Source organism: Hyaena hyaena, unplaced genomic scaffold (genome assembly GCF_003009895.1).
Source record: "Hyaena hyaena isolate Hyena2069 unplaced genomic scaffold, ASM300989v1 scaffold_230, whole genome shotgun sequence".
In the NCBI taxonomy this organism is placed as follows: Eukaryota; Metazoa; Chordata; class Mammalia; order Carnivora; family Hyaenidae; genus Hyaena; species Hyaena hyaena.
Window position 1 is genome coordinate 1,339,863 of NW_024080863.1, and position 15,794 is coordinate 1,355,656.

General features: G+C 57.5%; 1 protein-coding gene across 3 annotated transcripts; it reads left to right on the plus strand.

Moving 5' to 3' along the window:
* Window positions 1-10,927: 10,927 nt before the first annotated feature.
* EGR3 (early growth response 3) lies at window positions 10,928-14,031 on the plus strand. Of its 3 annotated transcripts, XM_039243731.1 has the most exons (5): window positions 10,928-11,213; window positions 11,420-11,497; window positions 11,639-11,691; window positions 11,883-12,246; window positions 12,509-14,031. In XM_039243731.1, the coding sequence occupies exons 1-5, from the start codon at window positions 11,060-11,062 to the stop codon at window positions 13,516-13,518; spliced, it is 1,659 nt and encodes a 552-aa protein (XP_039099662.1). In that variant the 5' UTR covers window positions 10,928-11,059; the 3' UTR covers window positions 13,519-14,031. The 3 variants fall into 3 exon arrangements, with proteins under 3 accessions (XP_039099662.1, XP_039099663.1, XP_039099664.1); XM_039243733.1 differs by lacking the exons at window positions 10,928-11,213; window positions 11,883-12,246 and having other exon boundaries at window positions 11,445-11,497; XM_039243732.1 differs by lacking the exons at window positions 11,420-11,497; window positions 11,639-11,691; window positions 11,883-12,246.
* The last annotated feature ends 1,763 nt before the right edge of the window (window positions 14,032-15,794 follow it).

A 15,794-nucleotide genomic window follows, 5' to 3' on the forward strand; every position in this document is an offset into this window, starting at 1 on the left:
CATGTACATGCAGTCTCCATGTATGCACACCCACATTGTTCACGACCTACATACACACCACCCACCGGTGACACGGACATACCACCCTTTGGAGTAGACTTAGGACCAGACAATCCCAATCCATGGATTGGGAGCAGTGGCTGCGGACGTTGTGTGTGTGTGTGGGGGGGGGGCGGGAGGGAGGATTGGAGAAGGATAAGGGGGAGGTTCTGGCAGAGGAGGGAAACCAGGCCTTCCCCCTGAAGTCCACAAGGAAGGCACCCAGACACACACCCATCCTCCCAGCGGCCCTACCTCGCCTGCTGCCAGGCCAAGGAAAGGAGAAGCTAAAAGTGGCCAGTCTGAATTGCTAAATTGGTCCTCAGCAGAGAAGGGGAAACGCGTCAGTTCCCTGGGGAAGTGGCCGAGCCCAGGGTGGCCACAGGCCCCTGGGCTTCTACTCCAATGGAAAAAAAAGTTGCTCAAATAGATCTGACGCTTTGTTTTCGAACCCAAAATACCCTGTGGTGGCTGCCGGAAGTGTGACCGCGGGAGGGAAGTGGGGCAAGAAGGGAGGGTTAGTTCGAGTTTCCATTGCGGCGACTTTTTCTTTCGTTTGGGGTCTAGAAGAAGCTCTCCCACCAATCTGAGAGACGGTGTGTGCAAGAGGGGAGTGCAGCTCTGAGATTCGGGGCTGGGGTGCCCACCGCCACAGTCACCGTTGGCCCACTGCCGTCTCTTCCCCAGAGGCTGCTGAAAACTACTGTGTCCTCTGGAACCGTCAGAACTTTATCTCTGGCCACCTGGTGGCAGGCGGAAAAGCCGACCCAGGGAAGAGGGACTGATGTGGGTTGGGGGGGGAAGGGGCCAAGTGACTTTGCCTTCAGAGACTTCACCTTCCTTAGCGGACTTTGATGGAATTTTTTAAAACAAAGATTGTACTTCTTCAGAATTCTTCAAAGGGCACACAAAAACTTAGCCAGATGACGGCACAGATCTACATGCTCTGATTCCATGCTTTACTATCAGTGGCACTAAAGCTCGCTCCCAAATGCAAGGACGGGGGGAATTAGTAGATAAAACAGGATCTCCACACTCAGTCTCTCTCCCCTTCTTATTTTTTCTCATACATATCACTTACCATCACCTCTTATATATTTGCGTCTTGCCCATCCCCACGCTGAACACCCACGAGGCCTTGAGTCTCCCCACAGCAGTGCCTGACACAGAGTAGGGGCACAGCAGATCACCGTCAAATGTGGACAGCATCGGGCAGAGGGGCAGTCCCCCGACAGCGTGTTGCCTGGCGGCTACACCTGTAGCAGGATACTTGGCGGAGAGTGGGCTGGCAGGGGCGGCGCGGCGCGGCGCGGGAACAACACAAAACCAGTAGTGGCTCCTGCCCTTTGGGAACGTTTCAGAGGTGGGAGGGGGCACTCATGACAGGGTTACACAAATAAATGTAAAAAGATAAATAGAACTATGGCAACCTCAAAGTGGCGTTTGGTTGTCACCGGAGGGGGTGTCACAAGAGAGGCTTTCCTGAGTGAGTGGGCACTGAACTGTCCCTCGAGGACATCGAGGTCTACGAGAAAACGCAACGCTGTGTGCGAGGTGCGGTCGTGACGGGATGGCTTCTGGGAGCTCACCGGCCCCTAGATTCCATCTGGTGGCGCGGAGGCCCAGCGGCGCCGCTCTCTGCCAGGGGTGCCTGTGAACCCGGGCTGCGGTTCAGAGGCGGGCCGCGCGCGCGCCCTCGGTCCCTGGGTGCTATTTACCGGCCTTTAATGATGGCAGGGTAATCACCTTAATGAAAAACTCCCTCCGGGCTCGGGGCAGCCAGACTGTGATGAGGAAACCGGGAGGCATTTCGGAGCCGCTGGTGACTCACGCTGAGTGTGCCGTAGGCCGGCCTGCTGTTGGGCTCCAGGGACTCCCGGGTCCCCTTCCCTGTCCCGCCCGCCACTCCAGCGCCGCCCCTGGGCTCATCCTGGGCCTGGGCCCACAACTGTGGGCCAAGCCTCCAACAAACCTGTCACCTGCTGCCACCCTCGGCCCCGCTGAAGTCTGAGACTCCTTTCCCTGTCCCTCCTGGGTCTCCAGCGCCCCTTCCTCATTCATGATCTCGGCTCCCCAGCTGCCTGGGTTTGGGAGGGGGCCACCCTCAAGACACCCCTGAAGATTCTGGGCTCTGCTGGGCTTTGTATCCACTCTCCTAACCAATTCAACACCAGTGCCTCAGTTTCCCGGACTGAGTAGCAGCCACTCAAGATTCTCCACACCAACCCCCACCCTGCCCCCGGGTGGCTGGACTATTAATTACAGTTTGTTCCTGACTTTGAAGATGAAAAATGCCAAGGATCATTACCACTCAATTAAGGGGGCTATTACCACTTGAATTTATGTATGATTAATTCTACCCCACCCCCAACCTGGGATCCATGTTGCCTTCAACTCGCTAAGCTCCTTCTTTCTCCTGGATTTCACACCTGGAGTTAGCCCCCTTTCCTATTTCTGCTCATGGAATCAGGAACAGGGCCTGAAAGAGTGTCTGGCACATTCATTCTTCAACAGATATGTATGGAGCACCCCCAAAAGCCAGGTTCTAGCTGGGGATACAGCAGTGACGGTCACAGACCCCAGCCCTTGCTTTTCTGGACCTTACATTCTAGGAGGTGCCGAATGTCTGATGGGATCTAGCATATCCAGGCTCAGTACTCTCTCTCTTCTCTCCCTCCGGGGTTCCTCATTCATCTGCACAACAAACCGTAATCAGGCCTCGGCTAAGGCACTCTGAGACAGAGAAGGCCTGGAAAGGACAGTGCTAATGGGTTCTAGTGTCAGAGATGAAAAATATTGATAGGAAAATGAGGGGGAAGAAATCACAGCCCTTGGCACAGAATCTCCCTCCCCTACTCTCCCCTGCTGTCTGCTCCCCTCCTCATTATGGGTCCCCGCCCCTCCTCAGGGCCTTAATGAAGCCCCTCTTCCAGTCGGGCCTCCCCCTCTTCCCGGACAAGTCCCTTCTGCAAGCCCAAGGATGTCCTTTCCCCTCTGAACCCCCCTGCCTGTGCCCATCTTGAGACACTTTGCAAGATTTCTTGTGCACGCTCGCTTCCACAGAGCCCCACTCCTCATACTACAAGCTGCCTGCTCGCTGACAGCAGGAGCCCAGCCTCAAGTCTGATTCCCTCCACAAAGAGTGCCCAGGAAGTGCTCCCTAGATGTTTGCCGCACTGAAGCAAGAGAGCTAAGCCCCAGACCTGTGGAGCACCCCTGACAAAACGAAATGTTGGTGGCCAAGAGGTCGCCCACTGTGCAGGGGTCGCTGGGGTGGTAGAAATGAAAGGACCAGGTGGGAAGGGTCAAGTGGATCAGGCCGCTCCTCAAATAGACCATGTTTCAGAATCACCAAGGTGGGCAATTGAACTGGATCAACGAGCTCTTCCGGAGCCCCCACTGGGACAGGCCCAGGGCTAGTGGAGGGGGACAAAGACGACTAAGTTCAGTCCCTGTCCTCTGGGAGCTTGGCTGCCATCTCTTGCCTTCCAGCAGCTTTCTGGGTGATCTCGGGGCAAAAAATTCTAACCAGCACAAATAACTGCAGTGTCTGAGAGAGAGAGAGAGAGAGAGAGAGAGAGAGAGAGAGATCATGCCCTTTATCTTTCGTCTATCTGCCCTAAGCCCTGCCAGGGAAGCTCATGCCATCAGCCAGGCTGATGGGCAGGCTTCCAGCGGGCTCCGCAGGTATTGTTCCCCATCCCTCAGGGCGACTGGCCTGGCCCGGCCCGGGGCAGCAATGGTCCTTTACCCCAGAAGCTGTAAAAAAAAAAAAGAGTTTCATTTTCTAGGAGAGCATGACAAAGGTCAGGAAGCCCTGCCTAAGCCGTCTTGGTGAAAGAGGATGCTACTACAACTGAGGAGCTCAAACTTGGGCCCAAAAGAGTCATTAACCACTTTGTCCCAGATCCCAGATTTTTGGCTGCACAGAACAGCCAAGAAGAAGCCAAGAGTCTGTCCCCAACTTCTCACCTTGATGGATGAGGCAAAGGGCCCACTCCATTTGAGGCGGGGGAGGGTCCCGAGGCAGGGGGCGACTAAGAGGCCAAGATCTAAAGACCACAGCTCTCTGGTTTCCCAAAGGTTTTTCTTACGGAGCCGAGAGGAAAGGAACCTGCCAGCCTCTTGGGTCCAGCACCTGCCCCATGGGTGAACCTGCAACCCAGCAAGAAGCTGGCTGTGTGGAGGGCAGTGGGGGAGAACCTATTCTCTCTCTCCTTTCCTCTCTCACTGTCTCTCTGCCTCCCCCCTCCCCACCCTGCTGTCCCCTCACTGACTGCCTCCCCCCGCTGTCCCCTCATAGTCACACATTTTCTGGTTCATTTCAGATGACAAAGTTCCTCTTTCCAAAAAGTCCCATCCCCCAAGAGTCCTTTCTGCAGAGACACCATCCCTCCCAGCTGAGAAGGGGGCTGTCCCACCATGGCCCCCAGGGGCAGTGACAGGCCCTCTGAGCACATGACTCCACTTACCCTCCATGAGCCCCTAAGCTACCATAGCAAATTTCCGATTACAAGGCCTCACGCCCTGACCTGCACCTCCTTCTCCACAAGGATCCCACACCAAGCCTTAGAGAACCCCCGACTTGATTAGGAATGCTGACCAGTCCTCTCCCAACTCTCTCTGCAGTGGAATCTGAAACGGGGCTGGGAAGAACTCAGAGGTGGGTTGTCCCATCCAGTTCCCACCAGAAGCCCAGGAACAAGAGGGCCCAGCTCAAAGTCACATCGATCATTCATGGCAGAACGCAGAGTCCCGATCCCAGGCCGGGGCTTGTACTTGTTGCTTACCAATATAGTGGGTTTTCTTTCAAATCTTGCCTTTACCTAAGACCTTCCTTCCCTCCCTGCCCCAGCCTGGCCCTGAACTCTCATCATCTTGACCCCTGTGGCAGTTACAGCCTTGGACCTGTGTCTAAGGACGGGTCTCCAGGACCACTCGGGGGCCCCTTCCCAGCAAATGTTACTTTGTGGCAAGGCTTTCTCCCTTTGGGTCACCAGACTGGCCTGATTATAATGAGTTACTTTGAATTGAGACACAAGCAGGTGTTTAAAATGGAAGCGCATGATTGACGCAGAGGCCCTTGTGGTCTCTGACACAACCTATGGTTACGGGACCTGAGCTCAGAGTGGCACAGCAGCCATTCCACTTACCCAGAGCCCCGCAGAAACACCGCCCACCCGCCCCCACTCTCCCTGAGTGCCATAGCCCTGACTCTCCCTGAAGCAGGGCCCCTCCCCTACCCCACGCTGAGTCGAAGATGGTGCCTCCGGGCACCATTCCAGTTGACCTTTCTTCTCCCCATCACCTTCTCCATAGACTGTATATGCTGTATATACATCCGTCCTGTTACTCACCCCTGCCACCTCATTTCTTTCTCTGACAGCCACAATGGGGACAGAGGCTGGGATGAAAAGCAGTCGCTAGAGTCACAAGGCCCTGAGTTCAAATCTCAGCTCAGCCACTTCCTGACCCAGTATCCTCCAACTAACAATTCAGACTCTTTCCAATGCTTTGATCTTTCATTTTTCCTTTAGAAGCAAAATGTTAAGAGGGCAGCCCTAAAAGCCTTTTCACTGGATTGTTGTATAGAATAAAGACAATGAAGTATGTCCATAGGGCCCCCAGGGCCCCATCTTCTGTGGCTTCAGGAGAAGCACCACCCTCAGAAGTCTTCATGGCTGCCAACATATTTCCCTTCCAAAAGCTCCTAGGCAAAGCCCACCTAGCCACAGTTGGCTACCATTATCCGACAAATGGCAATGACCTCTAGAATGACAGGGAGGGCTGGCCAAGGAGATTCCACCAGTGACCCATCCCCTGTGAACATCCTGTGGGGCACCCCAAAATGGAAAGCAACTGAATACCTTTGACACAACTGTCATTCCAGAGCAATCCTGCCAGGATGGGCCCGAGACATAGGTGCCTGGAATGATGTGAGGAACCGCAGACACTCTCTGTAGCCCAGACCTCCCATTCCTTGTCACTGAGCCTGGAAGCCCACAGCCAGACCTCATTCCGCCAGCATTAATGAGCACCTGCCATTTTCCAGGCATCATGCTAAGAAATGGGCTTAATTCCTCTGGGTTATTTGTTACCATTTCTAAGCATTTTCTTCTAAAAACACAAATGGCCCCTGAGAAGAGCAGTGCAGCCCAGATTGAAAGGGGGGGGGGGGGCGGGTCTTGTCTTGTAAGTCATCAGAGAAAGACTGGATATCTTTAGTGAAAGGGGACATAAATAAAGTTCAGAGGTGACTGCAGAACTAAGGAGCAAGACAGCAACAGCCCGGCCTTTTCTGGTGGTGAGTTTCTAGGGCTACATCTACTCCTTCCTTTATCCTGCCACCAAGACAGACACACCTATTGTCCCTATAAGCAACAGCAGCCCCCACAAATGTAGCTGGTGAGGCTAACCGGGTTCAGTGGGAGAGAGCAGCCAGTGGCTGGGCGGCCTTGGCCCCGTGGCAGGGGGGCTGGGCCTGCCTTTCACCATCCCCAGGCTGAGGACGCCCTGAACCAGTGCCTACTCGCTCCCCAACAAGTCCGGGGCTTGGAGTTCAGGTAATTAGGCCCTTGGCAATCTCACCTGAGCCTGCCAATAAAACTGAGACAATCACCCTCAGCCCCTGTTCAGGAGGGAGAGAGGAAAGGTTGGGGGGTGGGGGAGGAAAGGAAAGAAAACTTTCTTTCTGTGCTAAATTCAGTGTTTAGCAACCAGAGGAAGAAGGCCATTCATCTAGCATCCATTCAAAAACCCCACACCCGCTTCATACCCAGGCTTGTCCCCTCCTGCCACAGAACCCTGGCCTCTGTCAGCCACCATCATCCAGGGTAACAGGGGGCACCTTGAGGGGCTACAACCTGAACAAGAGCCAGGCAGTGGGGACCTACGCTTGCAGAGATAGGCTTTCCCCAGGGAGGCTCCTTCCGTGGCAGTGGAGGGACAGAGGAGTCCCCCACCCCAGGAGCCAGAGCCACCGTCCAAAAAAAGTCTAGAAGGATGCTCCAGAGTGTTCAAGTGCAGCTGAGTGACTTCATTGTACCCTGCCTTATGTCACTCCTGCAGTGAGGACCTTTTTTTAAAACGTCTCTACATTGGCATAGTGCCCAGCAGATACCTGGCACACAGACAGGACTTTCTTTTCCCCCAAATAACAAACTTTAATACCTTCTTGTATATGATCACACAGCTATGGAATACCTGGCCCTTTTTACTCCCCACATCACATCTATATCTTATATCCTTATGCTCCCTCCTAAGAGGGGAAGGGTCTTTTCTGTCACATGGTGGAGTGGGGGAGAATATTGTTCAACAATATGAATCGCCACTTATGGAATGCTTGCAAGGGGTCTAGCGGAAGGACTCTGTGAGGATTAACTAACTTAATGCTTCCTAAGGGATAGGTTCTATTACTATCCCAATTTACAAACAACCAAACAGGCTAAGAAAGAAATTGAGAAACTTGCCCAAGGTCACACTGAAGTTTTAATGAGTATTATTTAATTGAACTGAAGGCTCCCATTTATTTCCGTTAAGGGTCGGACTCATTATCTGGTGGTTGGTGGGTTCCAACCCGGCATGCCACTGTGTGCTGGCAGCCCAGAGCCCAGAGCCCAGAGCTCAGAGCCCGGGGCCTGCTTCAAACTCTGTGTGTGTTTGTGTGTGTGTGTGTGTGTGTCTCTCTCTCTCTCTCTGCCCCTCCCTGCTCACACCCTGTCTCTATCAAAAATGAATAAACATTAAAAAATTAATAAATAAATACAAATAGAAAGAACTAATAGGAAGGAGGGGGAGGCAATTTGTGCCCAAAGACTTTTATCCAGTCTCACCAGCAGGCAAGCAGGGGGTGCCCCCCGGCCGACGAGCTCTGCTACTTGCCCTTCTCCTTGGGTGCAACAAGTCCAGCTAACCTGAAAGGGTTTGAGGGCCGTCTCTGGAGTGGCTGCACTCCTTCAGTCTCGGGGGTCCTGGAAGCTTTCAAGGATCCCAAATTCTCCCACTGACTCTGCCCTTTCCTAACGCGGCCCCTGTCGAACAGGACTAGGGTTTCCAGCTCCTGACTGTCCTCGCCTGGGGAGAGGTCTCAACGGATGGGGAGGGGGTGCATCATGGCAGGGTCCTCCGGAGCTGAGCCTGACGGCCTGTAGGTCTCCCGCTTCCTTCCCGCCACCCCCGCAGGCTGAGCTGTGCCTCCCGCGGGGAAACAAGGGCACTGCAGTCAATACTGGGGGTGCCGCACGCCCAAGGCCGCGGACCTGGCGGCGTCTCCGGGCCCCAGGCAGGAACCCGAGGAGACCCCTGCCACCTCCCGGTGCACGCGCAGCAGAAGGCGCCGCAGAAAGGCCAGGGGCGGGCGCTCCTCAGCTAGTCGGCGCCGCTCCCGGCCTCTCGCTTACTGACAGGCTCTAAGGCCAGAGGCCCGAGCCGCTGGCTAATTTTTCACGCCCCCCAGACCGCCTTCCTAGGTGACGCTAGAGTCTGTGCGGTTCCTTTAAAGGCTGCGGGTTCCGTTCCTCTTTCCTTTTCCACTGGATGCCAAAATATGCAAATCCGGGGACCGGAATCGGCAGCCAAATCGAGGAGAAGGGGCGCGGCCGGCGCGTCACCGGATCCGCTCCTTGTATGGCTCTTCCCGGCTTGGCCCGCCGCCCCGCGACCCTCCCTGCAGCCGCCCCGGCCCCTCCCGCGCCCAGCCGGGCTCACACTGCCGCCCACGCCCCCGGGCCGGCCGCTCGCCCCCCTAGGGAGGGAGCCGGGGGCGGGAGGCGCTGCATGCCCTGATTCCGGCCGGAGCCGGGGACCGCTGCAGAGCGCTCTCCCTCCCAGCGCCGCGCAGGCGGAGGAGAGCCCGGGGGCGCAGTGCCTCCCTTGTAGAGGTGTGGGGAGCCGGGCGGGAGCGGCGGCAGGGGCGGGGTGAGGGGGCTCGCGGGCGGCGGGAATCCCTCCTTTCCTAAGAACCGGAGAAGATCCGGGGGAGGCCGGGCCCTCCCGCCCCCAGTTCTCCGCCGCGCGGAGGGGAGGGGAGCGAGGTTGTCATCCACCCCCACCACGATGTGCAGCTCGGGAGTTCCTCCCACACGTCCCCGGCCCGCGAGGCCCTCCCACGGAGCGAGGCCCGGGGATCCTCTCTTCCTCCTTGTCAGCACTCCCACTCCCCCTGAGAAATGCACGTTCCCCCAACCCCAGCTCCCCAGCGGGGGGGGGGCGGGGGCACGGGATTCACCGCGCCCACGCGGCCACAGGGGAGGGAATCCTCCCACGCCAAGCCGGTGCCGCTGTGATTCGGGGTCGCTCCCCCACGCTCCTCTCCTCCCGCTCTCCCGCGGCCCGGCCGGAGCAGGCCTCTGGGAACGTAGCAGCCGCCCCCGGGATCTGCTGCCGCTCTGGGAGGTGACAGCGTTCCGGTCGGCAAACTGGAGGCCCTTGACTGCAGGGCGCCGGCAGGCAGCAATGGGGACAGCCCTGTGGAAGGCGAGGGGGAGGGTACAGAGAGACTAGAGGAGACGGTTCAGAGATTGTGGGTTCGGCAGGCTCCTGCTGCAACTCAGTGGCGGGCCCTTCGCAGGCAGCAATAGACAGGGACTGTGCCTGGGCCTGCTGGGCCCTCCTGCCATCCTGCGGCCAAAGCGGGTGCTTTGGAACCGTTGGGGGATTATCACGGATTCGGTGCACGTGTTTCCTGTTCCCTCAACTCCATTCCTACTTCTCCAACACCCAAACCGCACATCCTCGACCCCAAAAGTGCGGGGCACTCGCCTCGCGCGCAGCCGCTCTGCAGCCACCAAGCTCCCGGCCGCGGCGGCGCCCAGCTAGGAGTCAGCTCAGGGTCAGGGGCCCGGGGAGCGCGGGGTGGGGGCGGAGAATCAGAGTGAGGGCAGCTCGCAAGTGATCCGGATGCTGGATCAGCGATCCCTGGCACGCTGGAATCCTCCTCAGAGGGGCGCGCTCCCTTTCTCTCAGTCTCAGCCAGGGTCCTAGATGCGAGACGCTACGTGCGGCGGGACCCGGGTCGAAGCGCACACCTTCCGGGTTCCCCAGAAGTTCCCAGGTTGCAAAGGGACCTCGCCGGCTGTTTCCAATTCCCTCTCTCCCTGCTCGGGGTGTTGGGGGCCACTTGCAAACAACTCCACACACACCCCCGCCCCCCGCTGTACAAGCGCGCTCACCTCGAGCGCACCTAAAATAAACACACTGGCGGTTATTGCTTTTTCAACCCTGCGCCGCGCGCTCTACGCTTTGCGTTCAGTTGCTTCCCTCTTTCCTCTCTCCTCTCGAATTTTCCTTCTTTCTTCTCTTCTATTTCTTTCTCTAATTTTTTTAAGATCCGCGAGCGTTGCGGGCGCCGCACGTTGGCTGCGGCCCGCTTCCTGCTTTCTAATGTTCCATTGTGAGGAGCTTCCATTGTGACGTCGCGCCCCTTCGGCTGGGCTTTGTCTGTCCATATATGGGCAGCTACGTCACGGAGCTTTCCCGGGGCTCAGATAAATAGGCTGGTGGAGTTCCCTGGCTGGGAGCTTTTGGGCAGCAGTGAGCTTGCTAGGAAGCGGCGGGGCTGGTGGTGGTGGTGGTAGCAGCGGCAGCAGCAGCGGCAGAGGCGGCGGCGGCGGCAGTGGCGGCGGTGGCGGTGGCGGATCGGGGGGCGGGGGGGCCGCCGGCGCGCGTCTGTTTGTGAGATCAATACAGAGGCCGCTTCCAACCCCTCGGGCCGAGACTCCCCCAGCCCAGGCCCACCCCACCCCCCGCACACGCCCCCCCACCCCAGCCTCTTACGGCACCAGCTGAGGCACCCAGGAGGATTACCCCCCTTTGCCCTCTCTCCCACCCACCCCCAAAAGAGAAGATCCCCTCCCCTGGCCCACCCCTTCCCCTCTTCCCTCCCCCTCCCCCCGAACTTTCCCTCTCGCATGCTTTTCCCCTGCACCACGGATCTCCTCTCCGATGCCGCTTGCCTGGAAGCTGCGTTAGGAGCGAGCGGCGGCGGTGGCGGCGGTGGCGGCGGCGGCAGCTCGGGAGTGCTATGACCGGCAAACTCGCCGAGAAGCTGCCGGTGACCATGAGCAGTTTGCTAAACCAACTGCCTGACAATCTGTACCCCGAGGAGATCCCCAGCGCGCTCAACCTCTTCTCCGGCAGCAGCGACTCGGTAGCCCATTACAATCAGATGGCTACAGGTAAGGGCGGCGGGGAGGCGGCGAGGCAGCGAGGAAGGAAAGGGAGAGAGAAGAGGAGGAGGGAACGAGCTACCGATGGATGGATGGGTGGATGGATGGATGGATGGTGGATGGATGGATGGATGGTGGATGGAGAGATGGGGGGCGCGCTGGGAATTTTCCGGGGGGCGAGTTGCTTTTCCCACCCACTCCTCCCGCCCTCCCAGATCGGGAAGGCTCGGTTGGCGACGCCACGATAGAGGCTTCGGTTCTCCCGGGTGGGGGCAGCCGCCGACCAGAGGGAGGTAGGTGCGAGCGGCTCCGGGGTTCTCCACTTAGGGGGCGCGATCGCCAGGCTGAGCGCAAGGCGTGGTGCTATCGCCCCCTTTCCCGGGAGGAGCCCAGCGTCCCTTTCACCCGCGCTCTCCCCCCCCTTACTCCCTCAGCCTCCCACCCGGGATGGAGCCATGTGCGGCGTGGAGTCCCCGCGGTGGGAGAGGTACTGCGACGCTGCCTTTCCGGGGCGTTCAGCAAAGCCGTGGGGGTGTGGGGACGGCGGGGAGAGGGAGGGGGTCCACCCGAGCGGGGGCCGTCACGGGGGGCGATTCTTTGGCCTTGGAGCTTGGGAAGAGCGGCCACTCCCGCCATAGAGACATGGGCCGGTTTTCCGCCGCCCTCCACCCTCTCTAGCTAGGCTGGGCTTTCCCCCTCCAGCAAGAGCCGAAAGCTCCTTCAGGCCTGGAGAAGGCTGGGGCCCTGGAAGCCTGCGGGAGAGCTCGCTTTGCGGACAGAACCCCTCTGCGCGCCGAGGACAAAGCGTCGGAGCGCTCCGGGTCCGCGACCCGGGCGCGGTGCGCACTGGGGGCTTCGTCGGGGCAGGAAAGGCGCGGCGTCCCGGCGCGGACAGGGCGAGGGGAAGAGGCCGAGTTGTGTGCGCTAAAGAGTGAGAGCCCAGTGCGCTCCGGGTCTGAAACTACCTGTAGCTGCAGCTACCTGCCCGCCCCACCTCGGAAACAACAACAATGCTTCTCGCGCGCGCGCGTGTGTGCGTGTGGTACGTGAGTGTGTGCGCGGCGTGTGCGGTGTGTGTGCGGCAGCCACTCCACACCCCGATCCGTAGTATTTTGCTGTATCCAGGTTGCGCCCGGGAGCGCGGCACCGCCCGCTTTGCGCCGGGGCGCAGCTTTCCTCCTACCCTATGCGCAGATCACTCCACCCGGCCGCACCCTCCACACCTGAGCAAGGACCCGGGCGCCCGGGTCCGGGAGCCGGCTCGGCTTCACTCACCCCTCCCCTCTCTTCCCCGCTCTCCGCAGAGAATGTGATGGACATCGGTCTGACCAACGAGAAGCCCAACCCGGAACTCTCTTATTCCGGCTCCTTCCAGCCAGCCCCCGGCAACAAGACCGTGACCTACTTGGGAAAGTTCGCCTTCGACTCCCCTTCCAACTGGTGTCAGGACAACATCATTAGCCTCATGAGCGCCGGCATCTTGGGAGTGCCCCCGGCCTCAGGGGCACTCAGCACGCAGACCTCCACGGCCAGCATGGTGCAGCCACCGCAGGGCGACGTGGAGGCCATGTATCCGGCGCTGCCCCCCTATTCTAACTGCAGTGATCTCTACTCGGAGCCTGTGTCTTTCCACGACCCCCAGGGCAACCCTGGGCTCGCCTATTCCCCCCAGGATTACCAATCGGCCAAACCGGCCTTGGACAGCAATCTCTTCCCCATGATTCCTGACTACAACCTCTACCACCATCCCAACGACATGGGCTCCATTCCGGAGCACAAGCCCTTCCAGGGCATGGACCCCATCCGGGTCAATCCGCCCCCTATTACCCCTCTGGAGACCATCAAGGCATTCAAAGACAAGCAGATCCACCCGGGCTTTGGCAGCCTGCCCCAGCCGCCGCTCACGCTCAAGCCCATCCGGCCCCGCAAGTATCCCAACCGACCCAGCAAGACCCCGCTCCACGAGCGGCCCCACGCATGCCCGGCGGAGGGCTGCGACCGCCGTTTCAGCCGCTCGGACGAGCTGACCCGGCACCTGCGCATCCACACGGGCCACAAGCCCTTCCAATGCCGGATTTGCATGCGGAGCTTCAGTCGCAGCGACCACCTTACCACTCACATCCGCACGCATACGGGCGAGAAGCCCTTTGCCTGCGAGTTCTGCGGGCGCAAGTTTGCGCGCAGCGACGAGCGCAAGCGCCACGCCAAGATCCACCTCAAGCAAAAGGAGAAGAAGGCGGAGAAGGGGGGTGCGCCCTCTGCGTCCTCGGCGCCCCCCGTGTCCCTGGCCCCTGTGGTCACCACCTGCGCCTGAGGCTCGGGCCCCCAGATCCCCACTTTTCCCCTCCAAGTGTCTCCCAGCTGCTTGCCTGAAAGCAGCGGGAAAGCTAGCCACGGAGGCGCAGGGGCCGCGCCCTGGCCTCTCCATGGACGTAAGGTCCCTTGTTCCCCTTCGATGTCCCCCGTTTCCACCCTTTCACACCGGCCAACGGTCGGGGGCCAGGGCAGGAGGCGCCCTCCCTTCGCTGCTCCCCCCTTAACCAAGGCGTGGGGGCGGAAAGGTGGCGTCTAGCCCGCTTTGTTCAGTTCGGATCGTCTTGATCCTGGGGCCGCTGGGCCGCGCCAAGGACCTGCGGGGGACTGAAGGCGGGGCCCGTCCAAGCCTCGCCCGACCCAAGCACCTCACGGTTCCCCCCACGTCTCCCTCGGTTCCCCCTCGAAGACCCGAGAGGGGGAGGGGGTAAGGAGCGCACCAAAGCGCAGAGCTTGCTGCCCGCCGCACGCACGCGCGCTTGCGTGCGGGGATGCGCGCGAGTGTGCGTGCTCGCGTGAGTGTTATGTGTGCGTGTGTGTGTGAGAGAGACTCTTGAGCTGAGCTGGGCTGTGTCCACCCCAAACTCTTCCCCACATCGGGTCCCCAGGCCGCTGGAGGAATGTCTCAGGTTGGGGGCCTGCACGTGGCAGGATGAGACGGTCTTCCATCTGCTCGGAAATGTTTCTTAGAGAAATGCCTCGGATGCCGCCGCCGCGGTGCTGCTACCGCTGTTTAGGGTTTGGCCCCTCAGCACCCCTCCTTTTCCGAGCGCTTCCCTCTTAGGCCTCAGGGCAGTTTGATCTGCGGGGAGAAGGAGCAGCCATCACTAAACCTGCCTTTTCACAAATAGATTTCCCCAGCCCCACTTTTTAAAATCTATGTTCCTGAGTTTGCCCTCTGCCCTTTCTCCCGCTCCACTCCCTTCTAAGCCTTCTCCCATCTCTTTCCAAATCTTCTTCCAGAAAGGCAGGCCTCAACCAGCCACTCATTTTACCATCTTTTTGTTTTCTCTCACTCATACCCATTTCTCCTCCCTCTCCCCCCCCACCTCATTGATGGGAAAGCAGACTCGTGCTTCATCCTTTGCCATCCCCGACACAATAGGTAGAATTCAGATCTATGTACATGCGGGGGGGCATGTATGTAGGTGTATATACACACATATATACATATATAGAACATACATACACACAATAAAATCTCTAAGGTACGTGGCTATCCAGTGCAGTGCACCGGCATAAAGAGAGTTTGTAGGTATATAAGCTTTAAATGATTTATTTTTTATGAAAAACTTAACTGATGAGATTATATCTACATAGGTGTGTGTATGTATATATGCACATATGTATGTATGTATGTATGTATGCCCACATTTACACACATGCACACGTCTCTGTCCAAATCTTCCTCAGAGATCTGGGCATTTTTGCATTAATCCATGTTCGGAATGAGGCATATCTTTTCCATACCCCACTCTCACCTACTCCCCGCCCTACCTCACCTCTTCTCAGGCACCCCCTCCTCCCCAGCACTTCCCCCGCACAGGGGTGACTCTTTTGAAGTGGAGTCGTAGGGAAGGTTGCTCTCTGACACAGCTTCCAGCACAGTCTTGACTGAATGTACTGTTCCCTCTTAGCGTTATTTCTCCTGTGGCCACTGAGCTGCCCAGAGAGAAGGGACAAAGGTCTGGAGTTTACAGAATGTCTGTTTTTAAAGTCACTTTATGCGTCTCCCACTTTTTTTAAGCACCTGGTTTTTGTTTTGTTTCGTTTTGTTTGTTTTTGGGGTTTGTTTTTGTTTTTGTTTTTGGGTTTTTGTTTTCTTTGGTGGTGGATAAATAATACTAAAAGGAGTCTAGTGAAAGGGACAAAAAAGAAAATCAAAGAGCAGGGGGCTTGTGAATTTCCAGGTACTTGGACTTTTTGTAGAAGGAAAGAGAAGAGGACGAAGTTTGCCAGGAGGGCCCATATTTTTTCAGCTGAAGGGTAAAATCTTTCTTTGCAGAGACAGTATTTTGCTGAATACTTTTTATAATGTGATGATTATTAAAAACAAAAATTTTGGTCACTTCAAAGCTGGAAGGAGGAATCAAATATCCTTTAATATTTTTTCCTTGCTCCTTCTGGTTTATGCATGCTACTGCATGATCATCTGAGTTTTCCTTTGTTTTAATAAAACTGTTCTCAGACATTTAAGCTTAAACTAAGAGAAAAATAACTTTGTTGCCAAAAGGTTGTGCTATCCAGATTTTTTTATATGTCTGCATGTTTTAAAAA